The sequence below is a fragment of the Octopus bimaculoides genome, chromosome 18 (assembly GCF_046866305.1).
Source record: "Octopus bimaculoides isolate indiv1 chromosome 18, ASM4686630v1, whole genome shotgun sequence".
Lineage (NCBI taxonomy): Eukaryota > Metazoa > Mollusca > Cephalopoda > Octopoda > Octopodidae > Octopus > Octopus bimaculoides.
This window is the reverse complement of record NC_142945.1, coordinates 16058448-16081181: the sequence shown is the minus strand read 5'-3', so window position 1 is coordinate 16081181 and position 22734 is coordinate 16058448. Positions and strand designations below refer to the sequence as shown.

Here is a 22734-nt window from a genome sequence, read left to right as displayed (position 1 = left end):
AGGCGCAGGAGTGGCTGTGTGGTAAGTAGCTTGCTTACCAACCACATGGTTCCGGGTTCAGTCCCACTGCGTGGCACCTTGGGCAAGTGTCTTCTACTATAGCCTCGGGCCAACCAAAGCCTTGTGAGTGGATTTGGTAGACAGAAACTGAAAGAAGCCTGTCGTATATATGTATATATATATATGTATATGTATGTGAGTATGTTTGTGTGTCTGTGTTTGTCCCCCTCACACTGCTTGACAAACGATGCTGGTGTGTTTGTCCCCGTAACTTAGCGGTTTGGCAAAAAGAGACCGATAGAATAAGTACTAGGCTTACAAAGAATAAATCCCAGGGTCGATTGCTCGACTAAAGGCGGTGCTCCAGCATGGCCACAGTCAAATGACTGAAACAAGTAAAAGAGAAAAAAGAGTAAAGAGTATATTGCAAAGAATATTCTCTTATTGAGTCCTCTTTGGACTTCTTCCTCCTTTGACCATTGATTCAAGAATTTACACAAATTATACATTATATGTATATATTATATCTATATATAATTATATGTATATAATTATATGTATATGTGGAAAAGAACCTACAACAATTACCCACCCATGTGCCTCCACATGTATCGTCTGCTTCAAGCAATTTCCAAGACTTGTCGGTTAGTTCCCCTTGCTGTACGTGATTTTCGCGAGATTTTCCGCCATATTTCTCCTACCTTGAAGCTGAAGCTACAAAACGGCTATCCATTATTATTTTGGCGTTAACGCCTTAAAGAAACTACATACACAAATATAGGATTTTCACAATTAGCAAACATCGTATTTTTTCCTTTGAGTGAAAGATCCGTATCCAGTAAGTGGAAGTGTAGCTGTGAGTCGGAAGAAAGGGACTGCTAGAAACAGCAAAATAAGGCAAAGGGGTCGGTGTTTAAAGAAAAGGCGCACCTCATGCCAGTTAAGTCACAGAAATTACTTATAAAACAGCTACCGTGTATTCAATTTACTCCCTACACACACCCGAATATATAATATACAGTATATATATCGCACAGATTGAAACCAACACAGCAACGCTCTAAGCTTTATCGACGGAACAAATGTCGCAGCGATACCAGAATCACCAGTATTATTATTATTGTTGGTAATATTTTTTTACTACTTCACCATCTCTTGCCATTTAGCGTGTTGAAGGAAAAAAAAAAAAAAAAAAAAAGACGTCGGGGAAAGCCAGCCATCCATCCAGTAGTCGGATTCCCTAAAGTGCGAAAGGGACTGCAAGACCCCAGATTTTTTATTCAAAGGAGGGCCCAGGTCATTTTTGGCCGAAGAAATCGGAATGCATGCCTCTCTCAAGCGTTAATAAGTTCGCTTCTGAGGATAGCAACACAACTACCAATAACACCACCACCAGCACCACCACCTCCACCAATAATAATAATAATAGTAACAATAATAATCACCAGAGCCGGTCGAGCGAGGACAATACGAACCACCGCAAGCGTCGTTTAAGTGGCTCAATAGTTGCAGTGAGTAGTACAGTCGGAGGAGTATCATCTGAGAGTAACAGTACTGGCGTTAGTAGTAGTAGTGGTACGTTGAGTAATACCAGCACCAGTGATACAGCGACAGGACCTACAACATCAGCATCAGTAATATTGTCGACTACTACAACAGCAGCGGCAGAAATAAGTTCAGACAGTGGCTGTTCCAGTTGGTCGAGACCATTAAATAGTACCGCCACTACTACTCCTCCACCACCATCATCATCATCATCAACATTAGTAGACTCTACTTCCGACTCTTACCAGCGTCCGTCTTCTCCGTCGAATCATAAGAAAATCAAAGTGTCCATTAGTCCCACGGCGGGATTGGCATTTGACCTGGACATTACAAGCCAACACAACAAAAACAACAACAACACTGTAATAACAACGACAACAACCACAACAACAGCAGCCACAGTACCGCTGCCAGCACCAGCAATAGTAGCTACTGACTATAATACTGCCAGTGTTAACAACGACACTAACACCGCCAACATCAGTGATAGTAGTGTTGTGAGTGTCAACCACTCCAGTAGTGGAGATAACGGTGCAGAAGGTGCAGGAACAACAACAACAGCTGCATCATCAGGAGTAAGTGAAGAAGCAGAACATACTGGAAGTGGTCAAGGTGGAGGTGCCAGCTCTGGGACTGACGGCTCTTGCTCCTCGGTCGAACCATCTACCACCATCTCAACTGTCATTGCTACAACAACAGCATCAGCAACAACAACTAAAGTTGAAAGTGTGTCGGCAGTGGCGTCGTCGTCGACAACAACAACAACAACAACAACAGCAGCCAAAAGCAAAGAGGTCAGTGGCCCCAGCAGCAGCACCGCCGCCGCCACCACTTCTACCACCACCACTAACAGTACTAACGGCATCCGACCGACTGTTGTGACGAGCAAAGTGAATTCGCAAACCTTCAAAAACAAAGCAAGCGACGACCAGGAACTTAACCTCACCACCGCCACCAATACCATAACCACTGCTACTACCACTTCCACCCTCACTCCTACCACCACTTCTGCCAGTTGTACAGGTACCTCAACCAGTACAACAACCACAACTACTAGTAACTATACCACTAAGACTTTCACTGCTCCGTCGACATCGAGGGACAAAAGTGGGCAAAACATAGAAGGTCCTAGCTGCAGCAGTGGTGGTGGTGGTGGTGACAGCGGCGGCGCTGGCAGCAGCAGAGGTGGTAGTGGTGGACGTAAGGAAGAGAAGGAAGACGACGACGACCGCAACCACAATCATCATAAACAAGAAGAAAAAGAAGAAGAAAGTAAGAGAAAAGGAGAGAGGAGAGAAGAAGGAGAAAGAGACAGAGGTGAGGGAGGAGGAGGAGGAGGAGGAGTAGACGCAGCAGCATCAACAGCAACACCAGTAGCAGCAGCAGCAGCGGCGGCTGTAGACGAAGTGGTAGAGAGAGAAAAAGGTGATAGAGGAGTGAGAACAATGACCGAGTCTGAGAGGAGACCTAACTTCTCCGCTCTGACCAACTCCAGCAATGGTATCAGCAGACACCATGCTTCACCCCTCAACGCCGCCAACAGACCCGCCGCCGCCAAAAAATTGGTCATCAAAAATTTCAAAGGTGAGGGACCAATCTCTTCTCTTCTGTTTGTTTGTTTGTCTGTCCGTCCGTCTGTGTGTATGTATGTATGTGTGTTTGTCTGTTTGGTTGTTGCCCCACCCCCCACCCTCATGTTTTCGGGTAGTCCAGTCATAGTAGAGGAATACTTTTTTTTTTATTTTGTTAGACTGAGAAATCAAAATAATAAGAAGAATGTAGTTCAGAGATTTATTATTAATAATAAGAATGGTTTTTAACAAAAAACTCGAGAGCATTTAATATAATCCAGGGTGGAGAATGCACTCGATGAAATCGATCCCAATTATTTAACTGGTACTCATCAGTTTTATCGAGTCTGGTAAAGAATGAATTACGAAGTCGATTCAGGCAGTATTTGAACTCCCAGTATAAAAAAAACAACTAGTGATATCTTTAATTTTGTTCGACGCTCTACTAATACTGCTATTCAAAGGAAAAAAACAAGACAAAAACAAACTAATATCAATAAGGTTGTTATATAATATTTTATACACTTATTGGCAAGTGCATTGGTGATTACATCGACCTGAATGTATCACTGGTACACTTGTACTAAATCGATCCCGGAAACAGGAAAAGACGAAGTTGTCGACCCCTTCCCTTTTTTTAATAATTATATTCAGATATGTATGTATTCTATATACATATATATATATATATGCAACTCTTTACGTATTATATGTACATATATTTGCAGCTATATATCTGCGTGTATGTTACATACATATACATGTAACTATATATCTGTGTATACACACACATATGTTTCAAGTGTGTGTATATCTGGCAGATGTGTGTTCTATATGTTCCATAGAAAATACTTTTGAATATTATCTTTCCTCGAATATGTCTCTTGTCATGACTATATAGATATATACATACACTTATAAAGCATATATTTATATAATTATTGGCGTGTCTATGGATAAACTTGCCTAAAAATGATTTTGCTTCTTTTTTCTTTTTAACTTCTCGAAATATAAACAGGTCAACGCGGGAGAGCCTTTACGTTCTCTCTCTCCCTCTCGACCTTCTAGAAATAGCTGTTAGATCTCTCTCAAATATTGCACTTCTACTGGGGAATAAACACATTGGATATTGTAGTTCTAAATATGTAATATCCAAGAGAAAGACATGATTGTCAAGGTCTTTGATCATCAGTCTGTTCAGTTTGGGGCTGGGTGAAGGGGTAGCAAAACAACATGATCTTTCCCAAACATTTGTTTTTCTTTATATGCATATGTACACACACACATTTTCTATTGTGGTGTGGCTAAAGATTCAACGCCCAACGTCTGATACAACTTTATTTAGTGTTCTTTCATTACGTCCAATATCCTTGTTTTTATTTCGCGGTACTTTAATAATATTAAAGCGAAAAGGGATGAATGCCTCACTTCACATTCTCTACATAAAAATATAATTTCGTACTTCACTTTTGATGGCCGTCATTGTGATGCATTGTGGGTATTTAAAGATGGCAGCGCACACAGCCTTACATGTGTTCAATGGGTGTATTGTCATTTGCACAAAACATTTACGCGTATTCGCTGATATGCTTATACATAGCTAATGGTTCGGGGCCTTTTTTCCTCCCTTCAAGTGAGTAAACTTATCTAGTGATAAGTCGATATTACTGCCTGCCTCGTGTGTTTATGAAACCAAATACGTGTGTGAATAGATCTACATATATACACACACACTCACACAAAGGCTAGTGTTCGTCTGCGCAAGATAATTACAGCACGCCATTCATTTAGAACTAATAAAATTCCGAACTTCGACTTTAATTCTATATATATATATATATATATATATATTATTATTATTATTATTATTATTTCGTCCTTTTTAGGTAACGAGTTGGTGAGAATGACATACTTGCTTGGTGGCAGGTACGTTCTGAGTTCAAATTCTACCGAGGACGGTAAAATAAGTACTAGCTGAACTCTGCGGTCGATGTAATCGACTTATAATAATAATAATCGGCAGAAGTTATAGAGTGACTCGAGACTCGATAGTTTCCTGCATTGGCACTTATCAGACGAAGTACTGATGCACAAATTTTTGGACGGCCCTTGAGTTACTCTAACTTCTGCCAAGTAATAATAATAATAATAAAAACATATGCTCATGATTTGAATTCTACTTTCTTGTTTGTGTCATCAAGCCTATGTATGTATGTGTATGTGTAGAATTTACTCAATAGAAGTCTTTGAAAAAAGCATGACCCTCGGTTCTACTTTAACTTCCCCGTAAATCTGAAACTTCATATATGTTATCTTTTGTTTTGTTTATTATATACATGTTATTTTTGTTTAGTTATTTTCTCTTTTATCATTATTTCGACTGATGGTTGTACGATTCACAAGCTGCTTTAAAAAAAAACCAAAAAACAATTAAATACTAGTTTGTGAACTTGTGTTCACAAACTAGTATTTAATCTTCTCAGACGGTGATGTCTGATAACAGGAATCTCTCGCTTTACGGAAGTAATGCGTTCCCGAAAGTCTGGCCGTAATGCGAAATTAATTTTTCTATTGATTTTCATATTAAGTGATATTGCGTTCTTACGGACCCCCCCCCCCCCCCACCACCACCAAAAGAAAAAAAAAAGCTCAAGAAAACAATACAGAACAAAAAAGCACTATCACCTTCATACCTGAAAATAACTTTCTAAGCAGACACGGTACAATATAGATACATCAAAGCGAAAACATTTCCAGAGGAATAAGGGAATTAATAAGAATCGCAATATCATTAGATACGCTCTTACCACAATAGATGTTGACTACTGTGTGAGGAGCGTTAATAGGATGATGAGGGACAATATTTACTATCTTTATAGTTCATTATCATGAACATCAGCTTGAGGGGTGACTCGCTTATCCAAAGATGTTTTTGTTGTTTGTGACGCATCATCTCTCCGTATAAGAACTGAGCTCATTATAAACTCTTTTAATTTGTATGTTATGTTCATAATTAGGATCATTATCAACAAAAACCTGCAGACCTTCCTCTATAAGTGCCAACCTTTTAGCAATAATTTTTGTAGCCAATTTAAGTGGTGTTGGTGGAACTTCCATTGTCTCGTCTGTATTCTCAACTTGTTCACTTTCTAACTGCATCAACCCCTCATTAGATAAACTTTCTGGGATACTAGCAACTCAGTCACATCATCTCCATCCTTTTGCAAGTGTCACAGTCTCTTTCTGAATTTGATGTAGACTTTCCGCTTGAGAACTTGTAATGGTATGGATATAACCTGGCCTTAAATTTTTCCAAGCATTCTTCAAAGTTGGAGGTTTCACTTCATCCTTTGGCTCTGCTTTATTATCCACAGCATCCATTATATTGTATTTCTTTCAGAATTCTCTAACTGTATGTTTATCCTCCTTGTCATTTGCTTTCATAAGTTGCTTGAAAGTTCTTCTCATATCATATGTCTTGAAGTTGGTTATCACACTTTGATCCATTGGCTGGAGCAAAGAAGTATTCTTGGGGATATATTCTACTCTCACATTATCAGAAAGGTCATCTAAATTTGCTGGGTGACTTGTTGCACTGTCTAAAAGCAATTTTTTGTTGGAAATATTGTCTGGCACCGTTCCTTTCTATGGCAGGATGAGAAACGTTTGTGAAGTACTCTTTGAAAGCTCTTAGTCATCCCTGCTTTTTTATTTGAATGTCAAATTGGAGGTAGATTAGACTTGGTGTAATCCTTAAAAGCCCTTCAATTTTCAGAGTGATGAATGTGTAAGGGCTCTAATTTCATATCACTCACTGGTGGCATTTCCCCAAAATGTGTCAGATGATTTTTGGAAGTTTTTAGTCCTGGTGTTGATTTTCCTTCTTGAGAAATACAAGTTCTAGCAGACATGCGCTTCCATCAACTAGTATTCTTGCTCTGGTATGCAGCCCCCTTCAGCAATCCTTTTCTTCAGCTGCTCAGGATAATTAGTTACAGCCTTTATATCAGTGCTTGTAGTTTTACAAGTCACTTTTGTTGTGCAAATTCATGCACTTCTTAAACCTTTCAAACCAGCCTTTACTACCCAAAAAGGGGTTTTTCATTAGAATTTTACCTTCCTTTTTCTGCCAATTGTCATGTAAACTTTTTACTTTATTTTTTTTAAATTACCATTGTATTTATTTGCACATTATGTCAATTATGATCCTCGATACATACAATCAAAAGTCAGTGCATTTGAAGCATTATATTAGATCTGTAGAAAAATAAGGTCTGGAGTAGCTTCTTGAGCACTTGACATAATTTTCTCCATATTGTCATATATTGTTCCCACTGTAGATGTTGCAAGATTTAATATTTAGGTAACATAACTTAGTTTTACTTCAAAATCAAGTCTTTTTAAAACATCATGTTTAATATCCAGTGTAACTCTTTTACAGTAAAAAAAAAATTTCCCTGTAAAGATCTGATTTGTGAGAGTTGAAATTGAACTAAATTCGAAATCGAACTAATTCAACGACTGGCACCCATGCCAACGTCGTCTCCTTCATTGGACACGAAACTCAGCTTGCGAAGACTTATTGGGGCAAGTGAAAGCGAAATCGGGATGGCACCTGTGCCCAGCGTCGCCTTTCTGGCACTTGTGCCTGCAGCATGTGTAAGGACTTTTGAGCGAGATCGTTGCCAGTGCCCCTGGACTGGCTCTTGTGCAGGTGGCACATAAAATACACCAGTTTGAGCGTGGCCGTTGCCAGTATCGCCTGACTGGCCTTCGTGCGGGTGACACATAAAAGCACCTACTACACTCTTGGAGTGGTTGGCGTTAGGAAGGGCATCCAGCTGTAGAAATTGCCAAATCAGATTGGAGCCTGGTGTAGCCTTCTGGTTCCACCAGTCCTCAGTCAAATCGTTCAACCCATGCTAGCATGGAAAGCGGACGTTAAACGATGATGATGATGAAAATCGTTTTATTTTATTGCTGAAATAATGAAAATGTGATGAAAGGATAAATGACAGGAAGAGAAAGTCCCATACGATCACAGTTAACTGAAGGGTCACTAGATTTTATAAGCAATTTGCACCTTGCACTGGTGACTTAAAACAAATACATACACTCATGTTTTCATACATGCTTAATATCTTTTGTAGCCAGTGGAGTCTAAAGTCGGTGGGGATGATGTGGGTTGCATTGATTTAGATGTTAGTGATGGTGGGTATTGTTGGTGTTGTAGTGGTATATTGTTCTTACTAATTGTATTGTTGTAGCTGTTTAGTCTCAAATTAGGCCTCACAGATCAAAGACCTCTCATTCAACTTTCAAAATACACTAAGATACCTCATGTTTTTATTTGAAATGGATTTGCTTATCTATTTCATACTATATATTATTGTTGGTGGTTGTGTTGACAGAAACACATATACACACACATACCCATTCACATATATATATATATATATATACACTCACACACACATACATACATTATGTACATTATATATACATCTATGTTTGTAATGTGATGATAGTTTTTCAATTCATTAACTATATACTAAAATGCAAGTGGCCATTGCACTAAGAAGAAAGTGTAGTTTTTAAGATTTAAAGCTATACAAGTCTCCATTAGAGCAAAAGTACAGGCCGTATCCTGAAATAATGGTCATAATTTACAATTTCTGTTAGCATAAAGTCTCATAACTTGAGGTAGCCGTAACATGGGGTATACCTGTATATGGTCTCATAATGCAGAATTTCTTTTCATAACCCTCTTGAGACTGCTTCTGGTTCTGAGATACATGACTAGTTTTAGAGAGTTCATATTAACCAGTTTTACATATGAACCCTTTACATTGTTCTAAACCTGAGCATAATATTAAAAAAAAAAAAAAGTTATTTTACTAAATTTTTCTATATTCTTTTTTGTTTTCAAGGCAGTGTATATATATACACACACACACATATGCATTGTTAAAAATATGTACAGGGGTGTTAGATAATACAGTAATACAATCTGCAAATTTTTCTCTGCATTGACTTCAGTATATGATCACCATCAACAGAAATAATTGTTTCTAATAAAATAAGCAAAGGGTTTGAAATAAGGGATAAGGGTTAGTTGATTAAAGTGACTCCAGTGCTTGTGTTTTATTTTATCTCCTCCCCCCCCCCCCCCACAGGGATGAAAAGTAAAGTTGACTTCGGCAGGATTTGAACTCAGAACATAAACGAGTACTGATGTTCTAATGAATTTGTCTGTCCACTATGCTTTTATTATTATTATTATTTATTTATTTTTGCCTTCAGAACATTTTTCATACACTTATGTGACTTGTTCATAGTATGTAACTGGTACTTTTCGGGCCACCTGTTACAGAAGGATGAAACATAAGATCTGTGCTGCAGAAAACTATATGCTAGAAGGTAGTTGGTGATATTTTATTTAGATTGTCTGTGGCTTTGTTAATAATAATAATAAGAATAATAATTCTTTCTGATTTGGTACAAACAATTTTGAGTGGGAGAGGGATAGTTGATTACATCAATTGAGTACTTGACTGGTACTTTATATTATTGACCCTGAAAGGATGAAAGATTAAGCTGATTTCAGTGGTATTTGAACTCAAAATGTCAAGAGTAAGAAGAAATGCTTTGCAGCATTTTGTTCAGTATGGTAAAAATTTTGCCATCTCACCACCATAATAATAGAAATGGTTTCAAGTTTTGGCACAAGGCCAGCAAGTTTTGAGGGGAATAGGCTAAGTCTATAACATTGACTCCAGTTCTCAATCGGTACATATTTCATCGACCCCGTAAAAATGAAAGGCAAAGTTAACCTCAATGGAGTTTGAACTTGAAATGTAAAGAACCGGAAGAAATGCTAAGCATTTTGTCTGACACAATAACAATTCAGCTAATTTACCACTTTATAATAATAATGATAATAATAATAATAGTCTACTATAAGTACAAAGCCTGAAATTTTGGGAGAGGAGGAAAGTCAATCACATTGACCCCCAATACTTGACTGGTACTTAATTTATCGACCATGAAAGGATGAAAGGCAAAGTCAACCTCAGCAGAATTTGAACTCTGAAGGTAAAGATAGGTGAAATCCCACCAAGCATTTTGCCCGGTGTGCTAACAATTCTGCCAGCTCACCACCTTAATAATAATAATAATAATAATAATAATTTCTTTCTAATTTTGGAGAGGAAGATTATTGATTACATCTATCCCAGTGTTTAACTGGTACTTATGTCATCGGCCCTGAAAGGATGTAAGACAAAGCCGACCTCAGCAGACTTCGAACTCAGATTGTAAAGACACACAAAATGCAACTAAACATTTTGTTTGGCATGCTAATGCCTTGATGATAATAGTGGTAGAAATTATGCATACATGTAGATGTACTACTGCAACTGTTATGTTTAGCACTCCACATAGATTTTCATAATCCATTCTGCTTTCTCTATTCTTATTCATTAACTACTACACTGAGCAGTATTACCACAAATGTAGGGAAAATAAGGATAGACACAAGTTTATATTAAATTTTCTACACACATTTCACCATTGAGGTTGTTTGGAGCCCTGCAACAGTTGTTCCAAATGCATAGAGATGCACAACAACTCCTCATGGAACACTTAATTGTATCAAGTTACAGATAACTATGATGATGATGATGATGATGAGGATAATGATTTCAAATTTTGGCACAAAGCCAGCAATTCCAGGAGAGTGGGTAAGTTGATTACGTCGACTCCAATACTCAACTGGTACTTATTTTATTGACCCTGAGAGGATAAAATATAAAGTCAATCTCAGCAGCATTTGAACTCAGAGCGTAAAGACAGATGAAATGCTGCTAAGCATTTTGCCTGGCATGCTAATGATTCTGCCAGCTCACTGTTTCCTTAGTAATGATAATAATAATCCTTTCTACTATATGCACAAGGCCTGAAAATTTGGGGGAGGGGATAGTTGATTACATTGCCCCCCCCCCCCCCCCCCCCCGTGCTTAACTGGTACTTATTTCATCAACCCTGAAAGGATGAACGGCAAAGTCAACCTCAGCAAAATTTGAACTCAGAACATAAAGACAGGCAAAATACCATGAAATATGCTAACAATTCTGCCAGCTTGTCATCTCAATAATAATAATAATAATTAGCGGAAATAATAGTGCCAGGCTAAATACTTGCTAGTACATCCTTGTGTTCATATGTTTTTAGTTCAAATTCCACTCGAGTAAACTTTACATTTATTCCTTTCAACAACGAAAACAACAGCAACAACAATAATAATGATGATGTTGATTTCAGGCATTGGCATCATGAAACAAATTTGTGATGAGAGAATACTCTATTAAATGAATTCCATTACTTTCTTGATTCTTATTCACTCTAAAAGGATGACAAGCAAAGCCAATCCAAACCAAACAAAATTTGAATGTGAAACATGAATAAACGTAATGTAATTAACACCTCAAGACATTTTGTTTAATGTACTGATTCTGCAAAAATAAGAGAAAAAAATAAATAAAACTAGTGGTAGTCCATGTGGGCAAAGATCATTTTGAAAAGGTCATAAACTGGAATCAGTTTATGTAGTATGAGGAGGAGGACAGAGTTCTTGCATTTAATATCTTTTTGATAGGCACAGATGTTGCTGTATGGTTGAGAAGTTTACTTCCCGACCACATGGTTTCAGATTCAGTGCCACAGCATGGGGGACCTTTAGCAAGTATCTTCTTCAGCAGCCTCAGGTTGACCAAAATCATGTGAGTGGATTTGGTAGATGTAAAGTGAAAGTAACTTTTAAAAGAAAGAAGAAAAAAAACCTTTTGTTTTAAACGTTGAGATGTTAGATGAGTCTGCTACATCTCCTTTAAGTTTGGTTCTGACATCATCCTCTCTACCCCACACTCCATAATCTTTGGTACCACTGCTCAGTACCTTTCAGCATCAACTCAAAATGTACCCTCTTTTATATTTACTTATACAGGTGCAGGAGTAGCTGTGTGGTAAGTAGCTTGCTTATCAACCACATGGTTCCGGGTTCACTCCCACTGCGTGGCACCTTGGGCAAGTGTCTTTTACTATAGCCTCGGGCTGACCAAAGCCTTGTGAGTGGATTTGGTAGACGGAAACTGAAAGAAGCCCGTCCTGTATATGTATATATATATATATGTGTTTGTGTGTCTGTTTGTCACCCCCAACTTCGCTTGGCAACCGATGCTGGTGTGTTTACCGTCCCCATAACTTAGCGGTTCGGCAAAAGAGACTGATAGAATAAGTACTAGGCTTACAAAGAATAAGTCCTGGGGTCGATTTGCTCAAAACTAAAGGCGGTGCTCCAGCATGGCCGCAGTCAAATGACTGAGACAAGTAAAAGAGTATGCCATTGCAGACATCTGAGTACCTCCATAACTGCCCAACCTTTTGGAAAGGCATGAACACCTCAGCTTCTTGTGTTCCTCATAAATTGAAGCCTTCATTCAAGGTCTCACTTTTACTAATCATTGGCAAGTAAGCTATTTCATTGAACTTAGGTTTCTCATGTTAAGAAAAGCATGAATGTCTTCCTATCACTCTATTTTTAGGTTATATAAGAAAGTCTTATTTCAAGTGAAATCCAATTTAATCCTTTAAACTGTAGGTCTCAAAAGTCAGTTCTGCATTTAGGGAATATCAAATTTCTATATTTGTGTAATGTGTATTTTATAAAAGTGTATCATGAAACATTTTACAGTCACTTTTATGTACTAAAGTAGGGCTTAGCTTGAGAGACACCATAACTGCCTTCTTATTATACTCATAACTGTTTCCTTCCTGTGGGTGTGCTTAGCAGTCGGATGCCTTTCCCGATGCCAGTCTTTGGAGTTGACTTTCTCCATTATACAAGGATTACAGTATACCTAGTCTAAAACCAGGGTAATTTGTATCAACAGCATCATTTAGCATTCACTTTTCCATGCTTGCATGGGTCAGACAGAATTTGTTGAGGTAGATTTTCTACAGCAATGTGTGTGTCGTTTGTCTTTTACTTGTTTGATTCATTAGACAGCAGCCATGCTGGGGCACGACCTTGAATTTTTAGTCAAATCAATGAATTCCAGTACTTATTTCTTTTTTATTCTATTGGTCTCTTAAGCTAAATTGCTAAATTACAAGAATGTAAACATACTAGCAGTGGTGGAGAGGACATACACACACACACACGACAGGCTTCTTTCAGTTTCCATCTATCAAATCCACTCACAAGGTTATAGTAGAAGACACTTGCTCAAAGTGCCATGCAGTAGGACTGAACCCAGAACCATGTGGTTGGGAAGTAAGCTTCTTACCACACAGACACACCTGAACCTTGTATATGTGAAATACTCATTTGCAAACACTGGTTTCAATTTTGAGTTGTTTTTTTTTTTTTAACAGTTCATCTCATTTCATATATTTTTTTGGTTTTGTTGTATGTACTCTATTTTTTGGTTCTAGTTTTTGATTTTATTACCTTATTTTTAAAAAAAACTAAAAAAACAAAAAAACAAAACTAATTCTGATATTAATGCTTGTATTGTTAAAATATTTTATGGGACATTATCAAATGGTTCTGACAGCTGATTCTTTGCAGTTTGTTTCAAGTGGATGTGATGTTTTATTGTGTTTATTCACAAACAAGCTCTAGTTACAGTGGCTGCATCAAATGTTTCCATTGTATTCCCCAGTTGTGTAATCTAATTGAAATATAGTCTCTGTTTTGTTTCATGTTGTTCCTCAGTCTCAACCCAGTTGTCCTTCCTTTATTTTTAAAGATAGTAGAGTGTGATTTGAAGAAATTAACCTATTTCTAGTAGGCCAAGCAGCCCCTATTGAAATCACTACCTACTTTTTGGCTCATTTCTATCTTGTCTTAATTTTATTTGATTCATTGATTCACTTTCTGTCATCCTAGTTTAAACTATTTTCCTTTTTTTTTTTTTTTGCAAACAAACCATATCTGTTGCCTCTTTTCTAAGATCTGCTTCATTTTGTAGTGCTGAAATTTGAACCAGCTATTATGATGCATAAAGGTGCGTGGCTTAGTGGTTAGGGTATTCAGCTCATGATCATAAGGTCATGAGTTCAATTCCTGGCAACACGTGTCCTTGAGCAAGACCCTTTATTTCATGTTGCTGCAGCCCACTTAGCTGGCAAATATGCGTAGTACCTGTATTCTAAAGGGCCAGCCTTGTTACACTTTGTGTCATGCTGAATCTCCCCCGGAACTACATTAAGGGTACATGTATCTGTGGAGTTCTCAGCCACTTGCACGTTAATTTCACAATCAGGCTGTTCCATTGATTGGATCAACTGATACCCTCATCTTCATAACTGACGGAGTGCCAGTGTATGGAACACTGTGGCTAGAGTGCTGCTTAATGTATTCTACTTAGTTTTCTGGTCCAGCATACTATACTGACCTCTCTCTCTCTCCATATAGTTTGTTTGGTAATATGTTTCTGGGAATATGTTTGGATTAAAACAGTTTTAAAATCATTTTTATTGATGAGTGAATGACAGAATCAGTAACACATGGGACAAAATACTTTGTGGCATTTAGTTGCATTTTGAGTTCAAATCCTGTCTAGGTCCACTTTGCCTTTCATCCTTGTGAGCATGATAAAATAAGTACTGGGTGAATGTAATCAACTATAAGCATGTGTTGCCACACTCTAATGACTGAAACCACTAAACGAACATGAAGTAAGCAATCTAGTTATGAGTGGTATCTGTTGAGAGACCAGTACTCTACTCAAAGAGATGTTCTTTACTTTTGTACTTCCACTGTTTAATTTCCCACTATGTAGTTATGTCATTAATCTCGTCACTCATGATTACTGTGCTTGAATGTAAATCCCTGAGTGAGAGATAGGTTTGAAGCTCTTGGGTAACTGACAAATGTTAAATATCTGCTTCTGCCCTTTTTGAAGATGAATTAAAATAGTCTTGTTGTTGATTGCAGAGAGATAAAGCTGAAAGCAAAGAGTGTCACAAAAGATGGTGGTTTTCTCATTGTTCTGCTCAGCTCTGTTCAAACAGACTAATAGTGTTATTGTTTCTTCTATCGGTTCTTTTGGTATGTTTATGTTATTGGAGAGATAGTGTTGTATTGTGATGAAGTGGAATTCAGCACATCAGAGATAGATTCTTGTGTTAGAGAGCCCAAAGAATTACATCAGAAATTTGATATGAAATCTGAAACTTGTCAAAGGAAATGAGTCTCTTTCATACAATGAATTCTAGTAATTTTGAAAATATTTATATTGCACACATTCTGTCATGGGTTCAGTTTCAACCTGATGTGATTCTTGAAAGTAATCAATACTGAAATAGTTAGTGTCATTACCATCATCAGTGTTTTGTTTATAAAAAGTGTTGAGAATCTTATTCAAAATATGGTGACCAGGGCCATATTTGTTAAGTTCACCATCATCAGTTTAACCTTTTTTTTTTTCTTTTTTCAATAAAATAGATTTTAACAACTATTAGTGGTGAGATACTATGGATATATTTTCTCGGTAAATTTGTGGTGAACTTACCTGTAATCATCCAGAGTATCCTTTTTTACTTTATAAGTGAAATAAATGTTGGAGATGCTTTACACCACACAGAAAGTGTAGGAACTACTCAGAGGTATCGGAATTTCTTAATTCATTGTTGTATCAAAAACCCTTCTGTATCATCAGCAGGTGTCTCTGGGTTACAAGGATTTTGCCTGAACAGGCAGCAAGGGCTACGTTACTTTTTGCCTGCAGAAGGGTTTCACCTGTGTCAACCTCAACCTTGAGCTCTCTTGCCAATCACAATCACCTTGAGCTGGTTTCAGCTGCCATGTCTTTTTTCTTGGTGCCTTTTTTTACGGTCAGTTGCGTTCCACACCAATCTAGCATGCTATTGTTTGAGGAAAAACCTCATTAATCAAGTCCTGATATTTGGTTTTCTTTAGTTGGTGAGAAATGTCAACTCTGTCCTCCCAGGGTACTGTAAGCTCAACCACAATTGTTGTTTGTCCACTTCCAGAGAGTAGGAAGGTGTGTGGCTGGAGTAATGTTACCACTACTTCTTTTGAGACAATGAAGGATACATTGGATAATGTAGCCTTACAATAATTTGAGGGAAGAGGGGTTTTTTTTCATCATAGATCTACTTAGCTGGGACTGACCTATGACTATGCAATAAAATCAACTGTTCACCTTTGAAAGGCTACTTTTCTTAAGGAATTGAAGTATTTCTCCACATTTCCAAGAAGCTAAATTCACTTTTGTTTTATTCCATTAACTTTGATAGATTAGCTTGTTGCTTCTGTAATCATTCAAATAAAGTTGAATATATTTGGGATATGAGAATTACAGGTTTTCTTTTTTTTTTTTTTTCTTTAGTGCTCAATACATGCTATCTAACATTTTTGCCTGTGTATATCTATATAGGTAGTTTTGATCTTTTTCTGAATTTCACATATCTTGTAAACAGTCTGCCACCAAGTCACTATTCTGTGACTTGTGTCAGTTGTAATTTTATAAAGTCAGCATTTGGTGCAGTTGGGTGTTTTATCTTGCTATTCTTTAATCTTTTGTGAGGTATTTAGGTCAAGATTTCTAGTGCTTGTATTGCATGGAGATAGATGGTGCCTAAACTGTATGTATTTGTCAGTGAGGCATATTTGTGTTTTGGATAAAGGTTTAGTTGTTCTGTTGTGAAGAAGTGCTGTTTTGGCTATATGACTGGTATCTCTACCTTGAAGGAATGAAATGCAGTGGGATTTGAACTTGGAATGTAGGAACAGAAGTAATTAGCCTGTTTTGGCTATATGAAGTCAGTTAATCTCAAAGAATGATTTTTCTGGCATTGTTCTTTTATGTTTATGTGTGGTGGTTTAAGCTATGAATTTGTTGTGTTCTGCAACTAATGTGCAAGAAATGAACATTTTATATTCATTGTGACAACTATTGAAACAGAAAGGGTTCTTGGTTTCTAATTCACAAAACCAAGGGCTTACTATGCTCAAGACCAGCCACAATGTACAAGACAATTTTACAGAATGGACATTCAGTATCGATATATTTTAAGGTCTGTGGGACTCAGAAAATAAAAATTGTAGAACACTTTTGTACATCATTATTCAGTGTTATGTTATTTGGAATGTATGACTACAAAAACTATTGACTAATTTCTTTGTCAGTATGGTCAGTAAATCAGTGTTAGCTCAATTAGTCTTCTATTCTTTTCACAATTGGTATCTTTTAGTGAGGATGGGGAGAGAAAATTACCTCTTATTACTTAAAATGTCATAGCCTCTTAATGATTTGAAACGATACAAAATTTGATGAAGTAATTGTTTATTAAACAATTCACTTCTATGAATTCCTTATTTTGATACGTATACTTTTTTTTAGTCGTCCTTGTTTGTTTTCTTATGTGACTTACATTTTCTTTTCATGCCCAATTTTAGAGAACCATGAGATATTCTAATGACAACTGCAACACTGCACTTCCCCTCTCCTACCTATCATCCGTTTCATGCTCCGTCTTACTCCTGCAGTGTTATTAGAGGTTGTTAGAGCTGTCAGCTAGTTGTAACAATAGAAAGTGTCTGTAGACTATTTCTCTGCTGGACACATTCTATTGTCACTTCTAATGCCTTCTCTTACCAGCTGCCTCCTGTTTTTCTCCTCAGGTCAGCACAGCCAGGGGATGGGAGGAAGGTGGTTATATGGATGATAAATGCAAATAGCGAATTAGTTGTGCAAGTAGTTAAGTACCTTTGTGCCTTTTGTAGATTGACAGTTTCACTGTAACATTAGGGTTGTTTTTGATGATGAATGAGGAGGATATTATTTGCTTTAATTAGGGAATCACAAGAAGAAGAGCACAGCTGGGTGCATCATCTTCAGTGTATCCAGTATTTGTACTAATTTTATCAATTTTCTACTTGAACCAAAATCAAAACTTCATTCTGTAATTGTGCATGATACAGAAAAAGCTTTCCAAACAATTTTGTTCTCTGTAATACCAGCCTCCTTTCTGTCCATTCTTGTTGTTTAGGCATAAGTCTACCTTGATTCAGTAGACCTATGATCAAAAGTGTTTCAGCCTTGACAATGCATTTTATTTCAGTGTATAATGTATATAGCTCTACATTATCTAATACATCCTTTTATTGCGCGTTTGTAATTCAAAGGAAATCTGGCTGCTATTTCTAGCAGGTCAAACGACCATATAAAGGCTTCCTTTCACTCCTCTCTGTCTATAAGATAGTGATTCTTGTGTAAATGACTTTAAGGACAGTGAATTGATAGAAATAATAGTTTTTTTTTTTTTTACTGACATGATATTTTGTTTTTCTTTTACACTCCATTTTTTCCCAAAATTGGAATAAATGTGCTTGTTTCCAACTGTTTGATCACCTACTTCACTGCCTCTGCTATTCAACAACAAAGCTGACTTTTTGGCTTGCTGTTGTTGCAAATATGTACGTTTACATAAATAGCTTCAGTAGGTCTGTGAGTTTGAAATATTGAACTAAACCTATGACTACTGACTGCAAATACAAGTTTGTAATTACATAAGACATATTAACTCTGCTAGTAGATTTTTGTTTAGCTGCAAAATAAATACTATACACATTTAGCATTTACTGTTGCTATCATGTATTCTTGTAAAAGCATTAACTTTATTTTGTATACAAATATCCAAATTATTAAAAGATAATACAAGCAAACATTTCTAGATGCATGGGTTTAAGGTTTGGCTCATTGTCAAGGAAATTACATAGGCTAAAAGAACATACATGCGGTGGTGAGTCTCTCTTTACGCAGTTTTCTTTTAGGGATAACACCTTTCTTTTGAAAGTAAGAAACTTTGGTTTTCACTTTCCCCATCATACTTGAAAGGTGAAATTAGATAGCTGCAATCATACTTGTTTTTAGGTTGAAAAGGTTCAGAAAAAAACACAGTCCAGAATTATGAAAATGAGGTAGTGACAGAACAGCAATTGAAAATATGTTTCTCAAAACAACGAAGGTGAAAAATAACATGAAGGTCTAGAAAATAGGCCCTCTCAAAGAAAATGCATGTGGTAGTTTAAGCAGACTACAGCTTTGTTTATTACTATGGAAACAGGCATCAATGTGTCTGACTTTTGATTGGCTAAAATTACCTGAAATTTGCAAAACTTTAAAAGCTATTAACTTTTTATTTATCAATTTGTGGCAAAAATGAATTTCATTTTCATAATTAATCTACAAAACTGAATCGGTACACCAAATTTGAAAACAATTGGAATGCAATTAAAAGAAGAAGAAAAAAATAGAAAACTGTGACATCTACAGAAAAGATCCGGAAATAAGTATATTTAGAGTTAATTGACGGTGAGGTTTTCACGATCATTCGAAATTAAGTAGTATGATAACAAATTTATTAATAATGCTGAGCAGTGAGAGCCACTCTAGATGTGAAACAGAAATTTTATTACTGTTGTCAAGCAACTGAGCAAGATTATGATAAAGTATAGATTGTGTTTATAGATATTTGTTAAGCTTCTTTACTTTTTTTTTTTTTTTTTTTTTTTTTTTGTTAGATTATGACACTCTAGTAATTATTGTTTGGTTGTAGGTATTTTATTACCAGGTCATATGTCTGGGCAAGGGAGGGAGGGTTCTTCGAGTTATATTTACTTAGATGTGTCACACTGTCATTAGACTGTGGCCATGCTGGGGCACCACTTTGAAGAGATTTTAGTTGAATGCACAAATTCCAGTACTTTTTTTAAAGCCTGGCACTTGTTTTATTGGTCTCTTAACTGCTAAGTCAGGGATATAAACAAGCCAACACCAGGTGTCAAGTGGTAGTCACATACACACATCAGGCTTCTTTTCACTTTCTGTTTACCAAATCCAAGGATTTGGTTGGCCCAAATCTGTAGTAGAAGACATTTGCTCAAGGTGCTACACAATGGGACTGAACTCAGAACCATGTGGTTGGGAAGCAAGCTTCTTACCACACAGCCATGCTTACTGCAATGTATTACAGTATAAAACTCTCCTTCCAAATAGCTTGGGTTCTATGGATTTAGCACCTAGTTCAAATGCATCTCTCTCTCTCTCTCTATCTCTCTCTCTCTCTCTCTCTCTCATTACCTTCGTTATCAACTTGATTATTGTTGTTTAACTGCAGCTCAGCATCTGGTCGAGCAGACCTATGATTAAAAGTGTTTCCACTGTCAACATGCCATCCTTTATTCAGGCACCATCTAGGACTTCATTATATATAATATATACTTTTTAAAACTAAGGTACAATGTAAAGGAAGTTTGGCTGCTATTTCTGGCGGGTTGGACAATCACTGCAATCTAAATATATTATTGATATTTACTTCATCAATTGCTAGTGGATATATAGCTAATTGCTATAATGTTTTTGATTATCTTTAATTTGGTAACTGTTTGTTTTTTTTATTCAAGTTGTTAAATAGTAGCCAAGTAAATGAAGCCGTGTTGTGACTGAAAAGTATTGGCATCTATTATTGTAGTTTTACACACCTGTGACCAATGACATTCCAACTCCTATCTCTGTCTGTGTGTCTCTCTCTCAGATCTGTATAATACTTTACTGTAGTGAAATGAAGATGTAGAGAATAAATAGATTTTATTGCCAGGAGTGTCCAAATTAATCCAAACACTTTGTCTCACATAATTCAACACTGCTAATATAATGTATAAAATGCAGACATGGCTATGTGGTCGAAAAACTTGCTTTGCAATCACTTGTTTTTGGGTTCAGTCCCACTGCGTGGCACCCTGAGCAAGTGTCCTCTGCTATAGTTCTAGGCTAATGAATTTGATAGATAGAAACTGTATGGAAGCCTGTTGAATATGTGTGTGTGTCTTTTATGAACCCCCCCCCCCTCCCATCCATCATTTGACAACTAGTGTTGGTTTGTTTAATTCCTTGTAACTTAGCAATTGACTTTAAAAAAAAAAAGTACTGTGGTACTGTTTGTCTAAACTAGTGTTTCTCAACCATTTTTTAATCTATGGACCCCTTTGATTATTATTTTGTTTTGGTTAACCCTCTTGGTCATTTGTTGTTTAAAAATTAGTTTTATAGAAACTTGTTTCAAAATCCCGTGGGTTGAACCAAATAAAATGTTAGAGAAAGAAACCTATCTGTTTCTTGAAATACATACCAATACATACATTGAAAGCAAAATTTTTTTCAAAGGCTCTTAAAATACTATTGTGGATCTCCAATTTACTATTTTGTTGTGTGCTCCCTACAAAATTTTATGTGGACCCCAGTTGAGAACCCCTAGTCTAAACCCTTCAAGGAGGTCCCAGTATGATTACAATCCAATGATTGAAACAGTAAAAGATAAAATATTTTATAAAATGTTCCAACTTTATCACAATATTCAGTAGCTGTGATATTCCTTGAGCTGGATACATTTCTTAAAGGCAGGCGATGAGTTTGTAGGGCCATGATACAATGATTTTATCCATGGTCATAAATTGAAATATGTCAACTTTGGAATAGTGGTGGCACTGGTGTTAAGGATGGAATACTTCTTTTGTTACCAGTTTTCCTGAGAGTAAGAAAAATGTAGTTTAGTGTTTAATGTTGTAGCTTAACTGTAATTCTGTGACAGACAATTCTTACAATCAAGACTGCCAAGGTTCATACTTAAAATTTTCAGAGGTCACACTCAAGGCTGCTCAGGTTTATATTCAAGGTTGTTAAGCTAGTAAATATGAACAGACATTTCACAATAAGACAACTTGCTCTTAAACTGTGCACTCCCCACCATTTTCCTTTTTTTTTTTTCTTTAGATTGTTTATTTAATCCTAGTTTGACATATTGATTTGACCTTGATTTTCATGTTAACCACAGAACCTCTGTTGTTGTTACACCTACCTGTTAGATACACACGTCTGCATGCGTGTGCAGCCTGATGTTAAATTATTTTATTCAATTAATCAGTACAATATTGGGGATAGTCAAATATGATTACTAATTGTCACGTTGTTAACTGGTGACTCTTCAATGTCACTCAGTCAATGCCTTTCTTACGTAAGACAACCTGCTGTGATTATCTCCCTTGAATCTGCATCTTCATTTACTGTTTTATCTTTTTTCCTTTCTTCCTTTCACGGGGGTGGGGGTCTATAAAATAAGTATCAGATGAACACTGGAGTCGATGAAATCGATTAGCCCATCCCCACCAAGTTTCAGGCCTTGTGCTTCTAGTTGAAAGGATTATCGTAAAAACAAATGCAACAGAAAAAAAGACCCTATTTTTCTTTGTATCTGTATGTAAACTATTTGTCTTATTCAGGAAATGAATATTCATTAAATGTAGGTATTTTCTGGTGGATAATTTGTAATCAGGGTTATTAATTCTATTGACCTGGAGAGGGAGAAAATGGAAAATTTGGATGTTCATAGCTTTTATTGATTTTAAACAATACAAGACACAAGTGAGAGTTGAAAATGTGTCATGGAATTGTGTTGAAGTTGCCACTATTATAAATTCTTGTGTATGTTAGGAATAAACCTACATGGCATTGTGTCAGATTTAATTACA

At 36.6% G+C, this 22734-nt stretch overlaps 1 protein-coding gene across 1 annotated transcript in view; it reads left to right on the top strand.

Annotated features, from left to right (window-relative positions):
* Positions 1-663: 663 nt before the first annotated feature.
* The window catches only part of LOC106870643 (cullin-4A), a 53004-nt gene continuing 30933 nt past the window's right edge, over positions 664-22734 (top strand). Inside the window, exon 1 of the mRNA XM_089365833.1 lies at positions 664-3129. Within this exon, the coding sequence (XP_089221959.1) occupies positions 1326-3129 (1804 nt within the window). The 5' untranslated portion in view covers positions 664-1325. The remainder of the gene's footprint in view (positions 3130-22734) is intronic.